The 18,519-nt window shown below is 50.5% G+C and overlaps 1 protein-coding gene across 3 annotated transcripts in view; it reads left to right on the forward strand.

The window, feature by feature from the left end:
* Positions 1-18,519, forward strand: part of LRRK2 (leucine rich repeat kinase 2) — a 44,303-nt gene that overhangs the window by 639 nt on the left and 25,145 nt on the right. For all 3 annotated transcript variants that reach the window (XM_032954435.2, XM_032954436.2, XM_032954437.2), the window contains exons 2-23: positions 226-429; positions 1,049-1,137; positions 2,071-2,165; positions 2,688-2,776; positions 4,532-4,666; positions 5,023-5,157; positions 6,136-6,267; positions 6,420-6,539; positions 7,596-7,768; positions 8,829-8,908; positions 9,567-9,673; positions 10,578-10,710; positions 10,856-10,980; positions 11,216-11,403; positions 11,715-11,859; positions 13,336-13,475; positions 13,772-13,900; positions 14,473-14,643; positions 15,136-15,394; positions 16,214-16,420; positions 17,017-17,243; positions 17,983-18,233. In XM_032954435.2, the coding sequence (XP_032810326.2) occupies positions 288-429; positions 1,049-1,137; positions 2,071-2,165; positions 2,688-2,776; positions 4,532-4,666; positions 5,023-5,157; positions 6,136-6,267; positions 6,420-6,539; positions 7,596-7,768; positions 8,829-8,908; positions 9,567-9,673; positions 10,578-10,710; positions 10,856-10,980; positions 11,216-11,403; positions 11,715-11,859; positions 13,336-13,475; positions 13,772-13,900; positions 14,473-14,643; positions 15,136-15,394; positions 16,214-16,420; positions 17,017-17,243; positions 17,983-18,233 (3,272 nt within the window). In that variant the 5' untranslated portion in view covers positions 226-287. The remainder of the gene's footprint in view (positions 1-225; positions 430-1,048; positions 1,138-2,070; positions 2,166-2,687; positions 2,777-4,531; positions 4,667-5,022; positions 5,158-6,135; positions 6,268-6,419; positions 6,540-7,595; positions 7,769-8,828; positions 8,909-9,566; positions 9,674-10,577; positions 10,711-10,855; positions 10,981-11,215; positions 11,404-11,714; positions 11,860-13,335; positions 13,476-13,771; positions 13,901-14,472; positions 14,644-15,135; positions 15,395-16,213; positions 16,421-17,016; positions 17,244-17,982; positions 18,234-18,519) is intronic.

The raw sequence follows: 18,519 nt of genomic DNA on the forward strand, positions 1-18,519 counted from the left end.
GGTGCTGCCCTGCGTGGTGCTGCCCTGCGCTGCCCTGCCTGGCTTGCCACTAAATCTGCACTTTGCTGTCGTGACTGGGGCGATGGCAACAGCTGTGAGCGTGAGCAATCAGAATATTTATACTGGAGGAATCCGATGAGCTATAAAGCTCTTTTTCACAGACGCCCAGTCGTTGCTCTGTTGTCGCGCTGCTGAGTTGTATAGCGTGTGTGTGGGTGCCCCTAGGACACACGGAGTGAGTGGCACACGGGTGCAGTTGCCCCCAGCCCAGCCCAGCCCGCCGAGGAATGGGCGGCGATGCTGCGAAGCGGCTGCACAGGCTGCGCTCGGGGCTACGGGCGGCGCGATTCCACGGCAGCGGCAGAGATGCCGGGGTCGCACTGCACGGCTTGGGTGACCACCTTCGCACCCTGGCAGCGGACCGCACGGGTGAGTCCACCCACGACCTCCTCACCCTGGCAGGAGGTGACGAGGGATAGTCCACACGTGGTCTTCTCATCCTGTCGGGAGACCGCACGGGTGAGTCCACCCACGACCTCCTCACCCTGGCAGGAGGTGACGAGGGATAGTCCACACGTGGTCTTCTCATCCTGTCTGGAGACCGCACGGGTGAGTCCACCCACGACCTCCTCACCCTGGCAGGAGATGTCCACGCACAGTCTCCTTGGTGTCTCCTTGCCCACGGATGAGTCTCCGCTCAAGGAGTGAAATGTGGGGATGAGTCCACACATGACTGTACAGCATCATTCACCACGCCGGTTCGTGCGGGTTTGTGAAGGTGGGGAGCATTAGACATTGAGCATAGCCATAACAGTGGTGTTGCTGCACTGACATCTGCTGACAACGTAAGTTACACTGGGCATGTATCTTGATTACAGAATTCCTTACCAGTATAAACGCGTATTCTCTTACGTACATTAAATGTGCAAACACTTCACATATTGTTGTCGATGCTAAGCTTTAAGAGTAATGGACACCTTATGTTGTGGGTTCCGTGATTATACGGTGTAGAGCGTGGCCGTGCTACGTGTACTTGCTCTGTGAACAGTGACAAGTTTGTTACCAAAAGTTGAAGATCTTTGCGAGGACGTGCTTGACGCCCTGGAGACATTTAAAGGAGACGTGAACGTACAAGAGGTTGGTAATCGGACTCAAATATCACAGTGCAGTAACAATGCCGAGCTAAGCATATCACGTTCCACTCACATGACCTGGGCATTATTTTATCGGAAAGCATTACATTTTGTTTTTAATCTGCTGTTTTGTAATATTACCTGGGTGCTTCCACAAATTACGCAGCCTCACAGTAAACATATCAACACCCTCATTTCATTTTAAAGGTAGTTTTCTGTAACTTTAGAAAACGTGGCTTTTTTATGGAATAAATAAATGGTTTTTAACGCATACAACAAACTGAACGTACCATCGCCATCACCGATGAACCGTGGATGAAACAACTCGGTTCGAGTATGTCCAACACAGTGGAATTTCATGAGCAGTGTTCCCTGATCAAGAGAGGTGGACAAGTTATTTCTGAATTACAGTGCAAGTGGTTGACATTCTTTGCCCGAGTAATAAAACCACCACCTTATATATTAATGATTACACACATCTTTAAACCGTCTGAAAAGTACGTCCAAAAACATGGTGCTGCCCTTCTATGAATATGCCTGAATAGTGTTTGGTATTTTTTAGGGTTGGTAAATAAGCAGTGGTGCTCTTGTTTCGTTAAGAGGTATTGTTATGTCGATGCTGGATGTGGTGGTGGTGTAAACCAGGGCTCTTCAGCTACGTTTTCCAGTGAACCAGGTAATAAAATGTGCACGTGTTGACGGGCCACGTCACTTTATATAACGTCTGTACATGTGACCACTTATGCGTACCTCTGGTCTTCAGGTCTCTCATCTCTTGTATTATCTCTTTGTGATCTCACTATTCTGTATCGGTATGTCCCAGGGAGCCATATCTCTCGGGGAATCACTTCTAGAGCCTTCTTGGGCTACATGTAGCCCACAGTTAAAGAATCCCGGTATAACTCTTGCCCTGTACTGTGTACCATGTGCTGCCCAGGCTGGGTTGGCACTAATCTGCACCTTGCTGGGCGAGGTTGAGGCTACTGCAGGCTGCCATGCCCTCGCGGGGTCCGCTCTCTCCCGCCGCTGCTGGTGAATCATCAATACAGCCACTGCGTTCGATTCCTGGCATACACACGCACATTCCTTCAATATTACGGCTACAATGCTGGCTGCACTCGTGCTCTTATGTGCGTTGCATCGGTGTGGCAATGCCAATGTTGACATGTAGTGACATGGTAATGCTATACATTTGGAGGTTGCTTGTTCTCCTCTGCCGCCCTCTACAGTCTGAAACTCCTTTCCTTCAGCCATCTCTGCTGTCAATTCCCTACCAATGTTCAAGTCCAGGCTCACTGACTGCCTCTTTCTCTGTATAGAATAAATATTCCCACTTGTTGCGAATGGCATCTTGCAATGCAGTCATATTTAGATGAACAATGTATCGCATTGTTTTTTTTATAGAATAGTAATTAGTGGAGAAACCCTTTCTTCAGTACTTTTACCCTGGGAATTCATTTCACATGTTGCTCCTGTGCCTGATTTCTCGAGGCGATGCCTGCGAGTTCCCATAAGCTGTACTTCTGCCTCAAGACTCAGTGCTGTGTGCAACAGGCTGGTGGTCAGGGTCCTCGCGACACACGTGACTCACGTCTCCGTCCAGTCCCTCGGGCTGAGAGCCATTGCGCTGCTGTGCACATCAGGTATGACGCCTAGGCAGCTTTGTGAGAGGTCAGTAAAGTTGCTATTACGTGCAAAAATGTTCTTACTAGACAGAAAAAGGCAAGATTGTGACCATTGGATTGGTCCTCCCACCATGCCTCATCTGCCCTGTTGCTGCTGCTGTATAGAATAATGTTGCCACAATTTTGATTCTTTTGAGCTGGTGGTCCAGAACACAGTGCTGTACGTATTTGTTATGTGGTACAATTAAATACTAAATGTGTAATTAAAATTACAGGTGAGAGTGAAGCACGGCATATTGTGGGGGGTTCAATCCCCATACAGGGTGTATGGGGTGGACCACGTGCTTGAATGAGAGGGGGATGGTGAACTGGTACAGGAAGAGCAGGTGCTGGCTGTGAATGCCAGCTGATGAAGGGATTGATGAGCCTCATTCAGGTCGCCAATTCATCATTGGGGGCGTGGGCAGCATGCGCTTTGAGTTAAATAGTGGAGAAACCGGTGCGCTGATATGAATTCAGAACAGGTGCAGGGCTTAATTTTATCAGGAAAAATTAACCAATGGACAGTGCCAATCCCGGCCCAAATTTTATATATAAAGAAACCCACTCCCCCACAGTTGAGATGCGGCTAGAGACCATACCAGAATCACATCAGCCACGAGCAGCGCAGCTCAACAAAGCTGTGCCCAACATCCAGGTAGCAGTGGAGTGGGGGGCGCTGGCCATGGAGAACAGCCAAGGTTGTGGTGGAAATGTGGCAGCTGCGCCCACAAGCCAAAAATCTCCTGTCCCTGTCCGACTCGTGCCTTCAACAGTCCGATATTGTACTGCCGAGCGTATGGTAGCTGGCGGAGAAGGGGTGGTCTGATTGCGGTGCTATGCGTCCTAAAAAGTGAAATTGCGGTTAAGTAGCATAAAGCTACCTTGGTCAAATAAGCTAGAACCCAAATTTTGTATTGATCGTGAAGAGTGCCATCAACTAGAGCGCACAGGTGGTGCGTAAGATCACAGCTCCCAAAGGGAATACATTTTCAAGGGGTATTGGAAGTCCTTGGCCCTTTCAACAACTCCCAGTACCCTGAAGAAGAACCGAGAGCAGCATGTGAAACCCAGTGTGACTCGCACTACTTTGGCGGATGGTGGGAACGTCCCCATATCTGGAAGGATAGGCAAAACGGCCTTAATGGCCAACGGTGCTTAAGCTGGCCTTATCCGAGCGCGTGTATGAGTTTGGAAATGTGCTAGGGCATAGGTGCCAGAGGGTGTGTGTTTGTTACTACTAATAAGAGACTGTGCGTGACTTGCTGGTCAAAGTAGCACTACTGTGTGGAAGCGTGGAGTGTGACTTGCCTACAATTAAAGACGGTCAACCTCATTAACGTGAAAATTTGCTCACGTGGCTTAACCCTCACACCCATACCAGCAGTAGTGACCTGGCTAACCAAAAAAATATCACAGCGACGCTGGGCTCGCTACGGCGCAGCATTATTCATGCAGCGTGGTGCTGTCACGTGACAATGTCAGGCGTGATAGAAGGACTGATCCATTGGTCGCTTCCTTTTGTGTTTTATTGTTCCTCTTATTTGTTTCCAGCCTGCATGAACTTTTCTACCTGGTGAGCTCACCATTCACAGAATACATTAGAATTGGTTTAAGGTTTTGTTTGCATTGGAGGGCAAAAATAAATGTGTGCAGTGGCAGCTCTTTGAGGTTTTACTCGTTTTTTTAATAGACTTACAAACGCTTACATTCGCCCCCCTCCTGTCTCCGCAGTTGAAATTCAACGGGCCCTATTACACCAATCTTTGGACGTTTTTTCTGTTGTTGTCACGGCCATGAAAAAACATCTGATGAGTGAAGAGATTCAGTTGCATGGATGCCAGGTGCTACATACTTTGCTCCGTCAAGGTAAAATACTTTTTTTTAAATGAATGGTTCACGGCGGTATTTGAAGTACGCGCACATGTACAGCCGTTTTGTCAATCCACTGCTGGACGAGGTCCTCTCCACACTGTGCGGGAGGTGCGGCTTCTATCGCCATACTTCACCCTGCTGGTCAGTGCAGATTGGTGAATTCGTGAGCATAGGCCTTCATCCATTTGCAGATTGACAAAATAGGCATTATATAACAGAAAAATGTATTCAACGGGAAACGGCTGCTCGCAAAGAGGAGACTTGTACGCAGTCTCGGGAAGAGAGCGGACCCAAGCGGTGCGGTACGGATGTCGCGCGGAGACACCGGTGTCTGTGCTTGGCACCCGCAGTGCCTGAGGAGGAGCTCGCCCAGTTCGTGGAGACCAAGGAGCACAGGGTCCTTGCCAGTGCTGCCTGGAGGTTTCCTGCTCAGCCCGAGGTCGTGTCTCACGCGCTTGCCGCCCTGCACACGCTCGCCGCTGTGGGTGCGTACCGGCCGCACTGCGCTTCGCACCAGGGCCAGCACCGCCAAATGTTTCCTTTGGCCCAGCCAAGTTTGTTTTCATTGGTGAATCATCAATATTATAGTGGCCCACATACAACAGCTCTACTAGCCCTCCCATCTGAGTGGAGCAGTAGCCAGGGCTACTTCACACCCAGAACAGACCCCAACGGGCTGTAACACAAACATCTGTGTGTCAGCCAATGAGGTGAAGGATCGCTGTACAGCATAACTCAATTTAACAGAGCCGATGGTCATATGAGGCCTACCACTTTTAACAACAGCACAGCAACAGTGCAATAATAGTATACTTCTGTAGCACCATAGATGGAACGTTACCTCGTACCGTCAGGGGAGGGGCTGCAGCACCAGCCCAAGAGGGGAGGGGCTGCTGGGGGCTCAGGATCCCCAGACAGCTAAGCCCATTGGCGCCCCCAAAGGGGGGGGGGGCTGCGGGGGGGTCTAGGATCTCTCGCAGCCCCACCCCTCAATGGGCAAGGGGCATAAAAGGGGACCTCCCCAGCCGATCGGGGACCAGTTGAAGACTGAAGCCGAAAACCAGCTAGATAGGACCCTGGATCCCCTCGACCCGCTGTCCTTGTCAGGGCCGGGACGCTTTGCGGGCCAGTGGTGGGACTCTGGGACTCCCGGCCCCACGCCCTTGTAAGGGCGAGGTCCGAGGAAGCCAGAGTCTAGACCCGCACCTTGGCTGGGTCGGGTCAGGGTAGTCTCCCCTAGGGTAATTATAGCGGAGGACCTGAGAGCATTGCCAGTGTCAAGGCACGCTAGGAGTAGGCTGTCTCCCTAGGCTGAACAGTGTATAAGGAGGACTGTTGGAGTGCTGTAGATAATTATCCGAAGTGTCTCCGGAACCCACTACACTTCCATTGAAGCTCATCTGTTTGTGTGAATGATAATGAATGCTGCTTTGTTGTACCGTGTTGTCTGTATGCGTGTGCAGAGGATAACTGCGAGGCCTTTATGTCGGGCTCCGAGCGTTGCTACAAGCTGGCGGTGTCAGCCATGATGTCCCTGCCTGGCAATGCAGCCGTGCAGGAGCGTGGCTGTGCGCTGCTGCTCCTGCTGTCCTCGTGTACGCACATGTACACGCACACACGCATGTGTGCACATTTACAGGGCAGCAGTGTTGCCTAGCCCTGTTATGCAGTCCGAACTGTGCAGCGTGCAATTGAACTGCGCTGCACTGTGGGATTTTTTGTGAGCAGCGGGTGTCTGTGCCCCCAGGTGGCTTTGGAGATATCCTGGTGCTGAACGGAGCCCACGGTGCCATCCTGCAGGCCCTGCGCTCCTGCCCAGAGAGCGGCGCTATCCAGGCCTCCGGGCTCGCCTGCCTCGCCCGGCTCGGTGCGCCCCCGCTCGCCACTCGCAATCCCCTGGCGAAACTTCCTCAACTCGCAATCCATTCGTGTGCCATCATCTTCATCGAATGTTCTCTGCCCAAACGCGAGTTCAGGGCTCAAGTTCACTCCATCCCCGTAGGATGCCACTCACTGATCTTCGCCTTGCGTCGACCACATGCCGTGCTAGGGTTGCTAATCATGACGTAATACCACCTTTTCCACTCGCACCAGCTCATCACTCTGTTTCTCATGTCTTTATAATACATCCAGATGCCAGCTTTTAATTGTTAAGTTCCTCTGTCCAAGCGCAGGTCCACGGCTCAAGTTCCCTCCATCCCATTGGAGGTAGTTTCCCCTTACCTTAGTTTAACACCTAGGCTTTCACGACCAATATCATCTATAATACAGGTTTTTTTGGGTTCGATCGCGTAAAAATATAAATGTATCGTTAAACCCGCCACCACCGGACAGCCAATTAGTAAGGTTTGTCACGTAAACAGAACATGCCAATTCATTACTAGTATAACACATTGGTTTGTTGGAGAGCAAAGCTACAACATTTACAATCTGAGTACAACGATTCGCCAGAAATTACATCTAGCTTCATCAAGTGACAGCCAGATTTGTCCAGTGATTTTTCTCAGGTGACACGATCAACAGATGTAGTTTAACCTCATACCTAGAATGTCCAACTTATAAAGTCGACTATATAATAAAAATCATTGCCGTTTAAGGCTTGGCGTTTCAGGGTTGGCGTTTAGGGGTTGATGTTTAAGGGTTGATGTTTAAGGGTTGGCGTTTCGGGGTTGGTGTTTAAGGATCGGCGTTTCAGGGTTGGCATTTAAGGGTTGGCGATTAAGGATTGGTGTTTAAGGGTTGGCGTTTAAATGGTTGATGTTTAAGGGTTAGCGTTTAAATGGTTGATGTTTAAGGGTTGGCGTTTAAATATCTGCAATTGGCTGTGCGGCATGTTTTCAAGCCATCTTCCACAGCAACGTTTTGGGCTGGTGTGGTGGCTGTGTTTTCTTCGTCTTTGTGTGTTTACACGTGACCCACCCAGCGGATGCCCTGGTGAAGCTGAGTGTCCGAGACGGGGAGGCGGAGAGGGGGAGGGATGACGCTGAAGAGGAGAGCGTGCGGTGGAGCGTCCTCGTGGATGGCGCTGCTTGCTGGCACTGGTTGGAGGAGGCCCATGCTGCCCTGGAGATGCACGGCGGAGATGCCGGCGTGCAGGCAAGGCCACGCGCTACACATCCCGATCTCGGCACTGCCGTGCAGTAAACGGAGTGCCCGAGTCGGAAGTTCCTCAACCCATGTGCACTCATTCAGGGCTCGCTAACAGCACTTGCCCAAATAGTCAGGTGGGCTTTGAGCCAGGAGTGATGCCTTTCCCCCTCCTCCGTCACCTTTTCTATACACATTTTGACTTAAAACTTTCGTGACTGCAGGAATTAATATTCTTTGGTTCTTTCGGTAAAGTCACGTAGATAGAAAAACTAATAATATATAATAGAAAAATATTTGTCTTTTTATTATTTTCATTTTTATTAGTTTTTCTATCTACGTGACTTTACCGAAAGAACCAAAGAATATATTTTCTATACACAGTTATATCAATTGGTTCTCACGTTGTAACTGGTCGTTACTGATAACACTGTGTAACACATTTTTTGGTTTTGTTCCTGGATAGTAAGTGTTATTTCCTAATTGCTTATGCCTCAAAGTACAGATAATGGCTATTATTCCCCACAAACTCTGCTTTTGTGACAAGGACAGTGATATTTTGAAATTTACCTATTTTCGTTCACATCAAGTCAGAAAAAACAACATATGAATCAAAATTAACATGTTTTTATACTAAAGTTATACAAAAATTATGACAAAAGATTTAGACACCAAGGCGCACTACCACAGGCAGGACTGGCCACAGCGGACCGAGTTCTCAGTGGGGAGGAACAATCTCGAAAAACTACTTCTAAATCTTTTGTAGTCATTTTTGTATTACTTTAGTATAAATCCATGTTAATGTTGATTGATATGTAGTTTTTTTCTGACTTTATGTGGAAGAAAACATAGAAATCTGCCCGTTTTCTCATTGAAAATAGGTAAATTTCAAAATATCACTGTCCTGGTCACAAAAGCAAAGTTTGTGGGGAATACTAGCCATTTTCTATACTTTTTAGGCATAAGCATTAACGAAATAACACTGACTACCCAGGAACAAAAATTGTGTTGCGTAGTGTAATAAAAGTGTTTTGAATGTGGTGTATCTGTGGATGTGCATCCATTACAGGAGAGTGCTTGCGTGGCTCTGGCTCAGCTCCTGTCCCAGCAGCCCAAGCTGCAGCTCTCTGTTGGAGATGGTCCAGGCCTGTAAGCTACCATATTATTTGCACTCTCTATAAGCAGTGCATGCACTCAATACTGTGCTGGCCTGCACTGCCGTACGATTTTGTACGCTTCATCTTCCTGGCATCCCTACTCATGTGGGGTCTGCCTTCCTGCTCTTCTTTCTCCACTCCTGTCTTGAGCCATCATCTCCATGTCCATTCCACAGTCCTTCTTATCCTGGTTCAACCACTTCGAATCACCTCTCTCTCGGCCAACCTCTAAGTCTCTGCCCTCATGCTTCCATGTTCATCACCTTTCTTCTGACCTGTCCTAGTCATGTCGACGTTCTTGCTGCTTCTGTGAGAAGGCGAGGATGATTGCGCGTTTTAGTATTTAGCAAATTCCATTCATAAAATTATTTGGTGATGCTGGAGTTGGTGGTGGTACGCAAGCACAAATAACAGCAGAAAAAACTCCACCCATTTGTCAATAACACTGTTGCCTTAAATGAAAAGGTATGTGATAGGCAACGTTTGGGAAATGGGCCTTCTTCAGAGCACATAAAGAGAGAGAGAGAGGCCAGAGGAGAGTGGATAAGAACGTTTGGAGACTGCACCTTATAAATGATTGTTGAGCCTGTGGAGGTAAACAGAAGAACCCAGAGAAAGTCTTCTCGCAGCACGATGTTTGTGTTGTGCAGGATTCCGGTGCACAGGGCAGTGGTGATGGCTGTGGTGCTGCACCCTCACTCCGCAGCTGTGCTGTGTGCCGCAGCAGACGCCCTTCTCAGCATGGCATCTGCGTGCAGTAAGGACAACGACAAAGACAAAGATCCCCCATATAGCCTTTAACAGACTGTCGGGGCAAGTGCTGTTAGTGTGCACCTAATGATGGCCGGCATGGTACACAATGCGGTGGGTGGCAAGCACTATGCCAGGCTGCCTTTGTCTCCCCAATGGTGATGTTTACCCACCGCACTAGGTACTCATTTGAGGCCGCATCGACCTAGGGGAGGCCCAGGGCCAGTTCAGATAATCGTCACTGGTTTAGCTGTGAGCGGGAATCGAACTTGTGTCGCCAGTTTCATCGCGCAGCATGCTAACTGCTGCGCCACCATTCCCCATGTTGGTAAGGACACACATTCACTCTAAAAAGAATGTGTTATGTCCGTGACTACGGTGTTTAGAGAACACAGGCTTCACCACAATGAGCATACATGTTGTACTGTGCGGCACTGAAAGGGCTTTTATCAGGCGAGCATGGGAAAGGGAGTGGTGACTGAGAAGTGGAGTGTTGCTGTTGGTTACTGGCATGAGAGCGGAAGGAATGTTTAAGTGCTTGCAAATGCAGTTACCCAGGAAAATAGCCTGTTTGCTAATTATGCACAGTAATGCCAGTTGCTTACCTGTGAAAGCCTCATTGAGCTTTGGGACTTTTTCTCAGGAGGGTTCAGCATTTGAACGTTTGGCCATCCTAAAGACAATAACACAAACTTAAGCTTACTGCGTAGGTTTTCCCAGTCGTGCTGTACAGCTCTCTGATGAATGGAACTGAATTCCTGGAGGAGCTCCCAGCACGCGGAGTGAGACGTCGGACGTTATGCCCAAAAATTCCGCGGCACAACCCGTTCGCGCGTCAGAGACGAAACAAAAGTTATTTTAAAATGTCGCCCGCGCGTGTGTTCCGTCACTCGTCCGTGTGTGGGTCTCAGCGGCCCAGGTGAAGTGCGCTCTGCTTGAGAAGCAGACGCTGACGGCGCTGCTGCAGGCCATGGAGGAGCACGGGAGCTGTGCGCGCATGCAGCGCGGCGCCTGTTTGCTGCTGTCGCTGCTGCTCGCCGGCCGGTAAGCGAGGACGGCCGCCCTCGGTGCTGCCGAGGAATGGGTCACTGGAGCTCTCGGACCGATCGGTCGATTTAAGTCGGTCAGTTGATCGATTTGAGAATTGTAATCGACTGCACACACACCCATGCTGTTTCGGGTATTTCAGCGCGGTGCCCCTGGACGTGATGACGGTGGCGGTGAGTGCCATGGCGCTGGCCATGCGGAGGCACGCGGGCGAGGGAGAGGTGCAGCTCGCCGCCATGAACGCTGTGATTTCGCTTCTATCTCCAGGTGCCACTTGTCCACGCGCACGCATATACACAAAGACAAAGATCCCCGTGTAGCCTTTTACCGACTGTCGAGGCAAGTGCTGTTAGCGAGCACCTGACTAGGAGCCGGCACGGCAAATGCGACGGTGCCATTTCGATCCACGTGCTTAAGCCCCGAGCACGCGGAGCGAAACGCATCGGGAGAATTGCCTCGTCGGTCGTGTTCCAGTAGCCCGTGTGTTCTTGTGTGTGTGAAGGTGAGGAAGGTGAGGAAGACGACAAGGTTGCGCCCTGCTCGGGGAGCGAGTCCCCCCATCCTCTGGCAGGATCCCCTCCATCTCCCGTGCAGGAGGAGCCCCTGAGTGGCGAGATGCACCTCGCGATCGTTCGAAACCAGTGCCTGGTGGAAGGGCTTCCTCACCTGGCTCTCAAGGCCATGAACAAGGTAGCAGACAGGTGAAATGGTAGGGTGTAGTTAATGACTTTCTGAAGCTGCCAGACGCCCAGGATTGCCTGGGACAGTCCTGGTTCCAGAAAAGTTGTCCCGGTGTCACAAAGCATTTTTATAAAAATCTGGATTTTGTTCCAATTTCTGGCCTTGTGCTCAATTCATGGTATGGGAATGGGTGGAGGCTGACTAGTGGTCAAGTAAGCAGGGCCAACACCAGAGGGGGGGAGGCTCTCATCCACAAGTGGCTTGACGGAAAGGCTGTTCGTGCGCATGTTACAGTGCCCGTTGTGTTTGTGTGTGTGCAGTTCATCAGCGAGCTTGCGGTGCAGGAGGCCGGCCTGAGGGTGCTGGAGTGTCTGGCGGCAGGAGAGGGAGCGCCCGATTTGCTCCTGCAGCAGGGGGCCACAGACAGCACCCTGCACAGCATGCAGACCTACCCACGAGAGCGAGGTACTCCTCCTGGTCGTCGTCATTCACGATTGATTCCACACTTCCCATGCGGCACTGCTGTCAACAGGCATGGCTGTAATAAGCACACGGCCAAGGTGGCCCAAGTGACTCCAGAGGTCAGAGTGCTGAGCTGGCACCACTGAAATTCTGAATTTGAATCCAGGCAGCCGTCTGTGATTAAACTATATTCCCAATTGTAGCGAGTCGATGGTCCTCAGCCCAGTCACCAATTACTGTGCAACAAAAACCATAATATCACATTGGGTTCTGCACTTACTTTGGCGAAATTCCAGTACTGAGAATTAGAATATGGATTTTTGACGGTTGCGTAACACACACACACGACTGTCTGTAGCAGAGCGAGTGGAAAGTGCTGCCCCCCACGGTGTGGACCAGAAGCCGTGTGAAGGGACCTCAGAGTTTACTCTGTGGTATTTGCTTCTGAGACCTGTTTTCTAACATGAAGGGCTGCACTGCCGTTTGAGATATTTTTAGTTTTTTTTATTTCACCTTTATTTAACCTGGTAAAAAAAACCCTTGTGGTTAAAAACCTCTTTTGCGAGGGGGACCTGGCAAGAAGTCAGCAAAAATAAATAACCACACACATACACACAATACGAAATAGTACAAAACATTAAACACAATTACATTTTCTTTGGTTCTTTCAGTAAAGTCACGTAGAATCAGAATAAAATAAATTAATAAAATAAAATAACACAAAATTCTCACATTTCGGCCACAACACAAGTGGCCTTCTTCAGAGCTTCATTGAAGCTCTGTCGTCCCGACACGCCTGTTCCTTTCACCTGAAGAAGGCCACTTGTGTTGTGGCCAAAACGTCGTGAGAATTTTATTGTGTTATTTAATTTTATTATTTTATTATTTTATTCTCATTCTACGTGACTTTACCGAAAGAACCAAAGAATATGAATCCTTGCAGTCACGAAAGCTTTAAATCGAAACAATTACATTGGTCAATGGCATTTTCTTCTATCGGAGCTTTTAAATCAGACAGTGATTCCCTGTTCTCCAGTTTTATAATCGTTTGTAATTTATTCCAGGGCCAAGGAGCATGATAGGAAAGTGAATGTTTCCCCATTTTAGTCCTTGCCCTAGGAACTGTTAAAGAGATCACCGGCTGAGACGAATGCTGTAGGGTTGTGATGTTTTGTTTTATAGGGAGTAGGCCAAGTTTCTCCCTTACATATTGTCTTCTGGCAAAATGCCGAGAGCACAATCGGCATAAAATAGTGGTGTGTGGGGTGCATTGGGGCGTAATTGTTGTGTATATCTATTGAAGAGTTAACTGAGAGCAGAGTCATTGATGGGATATGCCAAATGGTTACTCAGCATCTTTTTACTCCCATGTCTCCTTGGAATGTTACCTTTGATGAGGCTATTGGCAAGGACAGGCAACACAGCCTTATCCACTTTGACAGCCTGGTGTGTTGTGACTCGCTGTGTTGCGTGTTGCAGACGTGCAGCTGGCTGGACTGAACATCCTTGGCTTCCTGACTCCGCTTAGGGTCTGGGGTAGCACGACCCTCAGCGTTCTGGCCGAAGTCATCACCGTGGCCATGCAAGCCTTCGGCGAGTGCGAGGACATACAACTGCAGGTACTTACCGCGCGATAGGTCAGTATTACTCGGGGACCCCCTGGCCGGAGCGGCCCAGGCGCAGGACTAGAGAGGGAGGAGGGACACTAGACGGGGTGCCCCATTGCATTCATGGCATCTCAGGGTCTATGCTCAACCATGCTATGCCACCGAATGGATGCGTTGTGAGCGTAAGAATTGATTGAAGTTGATGAATCGATGCTCGTTGTACACCCTACATTCCGCCCTTTGGTTCCTTGTGCAAGCCAAGTCTCCTCCGTGTGCGTTGTTTGCGATTCTCTCGCTGTGTGGCGCAGGGCTGCAGCTTGGCTTTGGCTCTGCTCAAGTCCAGCCCTCAGGCACCTAAGATATTCCTGAAGGTGTCATTCCACAACATTCTCTTCACCATCATGAAGTCGCTCATCTTCAGGAACAAACAGTGTCAGGTACTTAAATCGGCTGCTGCCCCAGTGATGACCGGAACGCTACAACCAATATGGGTGTGTGTGTGTGAGTGAGAGGTGTGCGCAGTGGTTCACGCAATGTACTGCGAACCCAGTGACCTGGATTTGCTGATCACTCAGTTTAAATGAGTATGCCTTCGGATGATTTGAGTTTGAGCAGTGGTTGGTGCACTGCGCTGTGAGCCCAGACACCTGGGTTCGATTCCCAGCCACGGCTCACATCAGCAGTGAATCAATCCTGTGCCTTCCTAGGTCAACTCAGCCTTGAAGAAAGTACCTGGTGTGATACGTCAACATCAGCATTGAGGAGCCAAAAGCTACCGTCACGTAACGAGTGCCGGCCACACCACTTCCTCCGTGCGTTGTGCTGACTTTAATAGGTGCTCGCTAACAGCCCTTGCCCCAACTCGTCTCTTCAGTCTCTATGGGGGATCTTGGTCATCGTGTGTGTGTATGTATGTTGAACTTCTTTAGCACCATACGTAGCCAACCGTGCTAATTGGAGGCGCTAGGAATGTGCAGCTTAGCCTGCGTGCGCTTGCGGGCGTGTGCAGTTCCTGGCGGTGTGCAGCCAGTGCATGGTGTGCATGACGAGGCGGCAGGGCGTGCGGGACTCCATGCTGCGTGCGGCGAGCGAAGCCGGCGACGCGGAGCTTGCGGAGTTCCTCCTGCTGATGGACGCCGACCCCAACGAGAGCACAGGCCACGACAGCTTGCTCTGCAAAGTGAGTGGGCAGCGATGGGGGAGAGGGATCAATCGCTTCAGAAGCAACAGCCGTAGGGGTTGCGTTTTAAACAAATGTACAGCCCATTTATCAGTCCGCTGCTGGATGAGGACCTCCCCATGTCGTGCAGGTCATGGGGGTTATTTGACCGCACATCCACAATCCTAGTCAGTGCGGGTTCATGAATGCATGGAGCATACATGTGGGAACGTAGAAATACAGTACAACAATGTTTTTTTTTTCTGCACTGCCCTCTGATGTCCACCACGTAGCAACAGCCCTGCAGCCGTCTGTGACAATCTGAGGCCATGTTATGGGCCTGGTCTGCAAATATTTTCCGGGTAGACTGGAGTTGGCGGCGCGTGACCCATAGCCGCGGCCATAGCGAGCGGTGCGCTCGATTCGGTGTGGTGTCTGCCGCTGATATATTTTTCGGATCGTCGACCCCCGGGGTTACTCCTGGCTGAAATAAATCCCTCGGTCGCGTTGCAGGCTTGTGCCCAGCAAGACGTCGCTCTGACGGAGCTGCTGCTGAAGCACGGCGCCTGCGAGGCGGACGTGCACGCCGCCCTTCGGCAGAGCCTGGCGCGCGGCAACGCGGACATCGTGGGCCTCCTGCTGCACAGGCTCGGCAGCGACCCGGCCAACAAGGCCGTGTCCCTGGGGCGACTCCGTCTGGCTTCCCTCCACGCCGCGTGGCTCCGGCCGCTGTTCACGCAGTCAAAAAGACACGCTGGCAGGACCGGATTGGGTAAAGGATTATGACTCTGTCCTGTGGAAAATGTGAATAATTTTTGCACGTGCAATTTCTCTATCTGAAGGTCATGTAGTACCAAGTGCAATCGATTTAGATCAACTATTCATTTGAACTTTTTATTTTACCAGGTAAGGCCCCCTTGAGCTATATAGCTCTTTTTCAGAAGCGACCTGGCCACAAATGATAGCTCAACGAAGTGGCGTATATCACGTGGAAATTCATCGCAGCCAAATACTCTTCAACGCATGTTACTAAATTTGGAGGGAAAAACTGGAGGACCTGGAGGAAAATCCACTCGACCATGGGGAGAACATGCAAACTCCGACTATACAGGCATAAGGGTTGGGATTGAACCCACAACCTCACCATGCTTGGGAGCTAACAGCTTGTTATCATGGCTAGATACCGGCGTCTGGGTCTTAAGTCGAAAACGACAATGAAGTGTGTTGGTGTCGTGTTGTCCGTTTGTTTACGTCGTCCAGTGTGTGTGTGTCCCACCTACCTTGAGCTGGGTCGGGGAACATTCGACCTAGTAGGCAGGGTCTCCCTCGAGACATGGGGTCTGCCTCAGCGATAATGCCCGCCTTGCCAATAGCCTAACTCGACGTCAAAGCATTAATTTGCGATGAACAGCGGTCCTGGCGTTGGCCGAGCGGGGGGCGGTCGAGCTCAGGGGTTTTGCAAGATGGCGTCGACGTCTTGCCAATAACCGAAGCAATGCCGCCCCGCTCCAGTGTCAAAGCGCGAGGTGGTTGTTGAAGTGGGGTCGTGTGACCCGGTGGGGGGTGCCGTTTGTGCCCCCGTTACGCGCAGGTGTCGGCTCGCGGGTTGCTGGCTTCGTGCTGCATTGGCTGGAGGAAGCCGGCTCGCCTGCTGTGGGCGGCAGTGTCCCCGCCAGCCTGTGGGAGATGGACCTGGGAGGAAGCGCCCTGTGGGACGGAGCCCTCATGGGGAACAGCTTTGGGAAGGATGACACGGATGGGACGAAGCTCGCGTTCAAACTCTGGGGAGACGTATCAGGTAGCTGAAAGTTACCCTGAAAGGTGGCGATCAATGGGATTTGCACTTGACTGCCATCGTTTAAGACGACACCATCGCAGCATTAAAATACGTCAATGTTCATGGAAGGTATTCGGTATCATTTCATAAATGAAATGTCCACCAATTCATGCTCGCGTCTCTCCACGTGAAAACGACACGGGTGCAAGCAATACACATTTAAAGTGCCTAGCTGACGAGAGGTAATTTAATACCTACTAGGGCTGTGGTAAAATGCGTATACAATAGTTTAAAGCTCTTTGTCAGTCCATTGCTGGATGAAGTCCTCTCCACACTGCGGTCATGGGGTTGTCTGACCGTACTTCACCAGTTTTTTTTAAATGATACTCGGTGCATAAATCACTCAACGCTGATGTTAGCCATGGCTTTGAATTGAACTCTGACCTCTGGGTTCATAGTGTAGTGAGCTAACCGCTGCACCAGTGCTCCACCTCAAATCACCATAACACATTCTGATTCGAACAGAGTAATCATGAAAGCAACCCAGTAAAAGTAACTTTTGTACCAAATCGGGGGATTACCTCACTTTGCTTCTGTCAATGTGTGTTTGTGTGCAGGTGTGGCGTGTGATGCGAGTGTGGAATCGCCGAGCCCCCCGGCGTCGCAGAAGACCCAGGAAGGCGTGTACGACGTAGTGCACAGCGTAGACCTGTCCGGTAACGAGCTCTCTGGCGACATAAGCGGGGTGCTGCTAACCCAGTGGCTCATGCCTCACCTCTCCAAGCTGCTTCGGCTGGACCTGCAGGAGAACCGCCTGACGGCGATTTCCCCAGCTCTCGCCACCGTGAGTTTGCCGCTTTGCGGCGTGGAAATCTTCCAGGGTGGATGAGGATGAGAAGGGTGTGACATGGGACTGTGATTGTAATTGGTGTTAAGACAGAGGCTGCACAGGGGTGGCCGGGTGGCTCCAGAGGTCAACAGCGCTGAGCCGGCGCCGCTGAGATCCTGGGTTCAAATCCATGTTTTGGCCGACCTGCGATTAAACCGGGTGCTCACGTGCAGTGAGTTGGTGGCCTCGACCTGATCACCAATGACTAAACGTACACCATCATAACTAAAATTGGTTCCGACTCCTGAGAATTAAAATGTCAAGTTTGGCTGTCACGGGATGAGCTTGACTCTCAGTGGTGAGGTGCTGCTGCCCCCCTCTACTGTGTGGGCCTTTGGCTGCCACTCCATAGTTAGTCTCGACCACCAGCCATCATCTCTTCTCGTGACATGCCCTGCTCAAGTCCACTTTACTTAACAGTCAGTTTTACGTCTCTAACCGGTGTACATTCTCAAATCCACGTGTCTCTCTTTCTGTTCTCAGGAAGAGGGAACACATGCACTTTCAAATTGGAACACACTGGTTTATATACAGGCAATTTGACGGATGTTTCGTTATCTTCGTAATCTATATCAACGAATCGACTCTTCAGGACTCCTCCAGTGAATTATGCAGTGGTTTCTGAATGTAAGTAAGGCTTTTTGATGTGTCAGTGAAGACTACTAACCACAGTTCTCTTGTTACTCGTTGCTAGGCGCTTAAAAGCCTCACTTCACTGAACCTGAGCGACAACGGCTTTCAAGAATTCCCTCTAGCTGTGCTGCTGATAGAAAGCCTCGTTCACCTGGGCCTCTCTCACAACTTCCTGGCGTCGCCACTTCGCTTCGACAGCCCCGTTCGGTGCTCCCACCTGCGCACTCTAAACCTGTCCCACAACGGCATGGCGGCGTTTCCCGAAGGGCTCCCCTCGTCCTTCAGCAACCTGGACGAGCTGCTCCTGGAAGGGTACGCGCAGCGCTGTCGGGGTGTGTACGGCAGGGCAGGGGGGGGGAAGGGTGACCAGAGAAATGCTATTGTACAATACAATAGGAAATGTGTGTGTGCAGCCCTTTGCAAATCCACTACTGGATGAGGTGCCCTCCCAACATCGTGTGGGTTATTTGACCACGCTATGCATGTTCGTGCGGGTTGGTATAGGCAGGTGAGAGTATACAGGACAGTACTTCAGTATATTTTTCTGAACTGCATTTTGTTTCCCACCCTGTAGCCCCATAGCCTATAGCAACCCGAT

This window comes from Petromyzon marinus, chromosome 14, assembly GCF_048934315.1.
Source record: "Petromyzon marinus isolate PM22_M1 ecotype Great Lakes invasive population chromosome 14, UKy_Petmar_22M1.pri1.0, whole genome shotgun sequence".
NCBI lineage: Eukaryota > Metazoa > Chordata > Hyperoartia > Petromyzontiformes > Petromyzontidae > Petromyzon > Petromyzon marinus.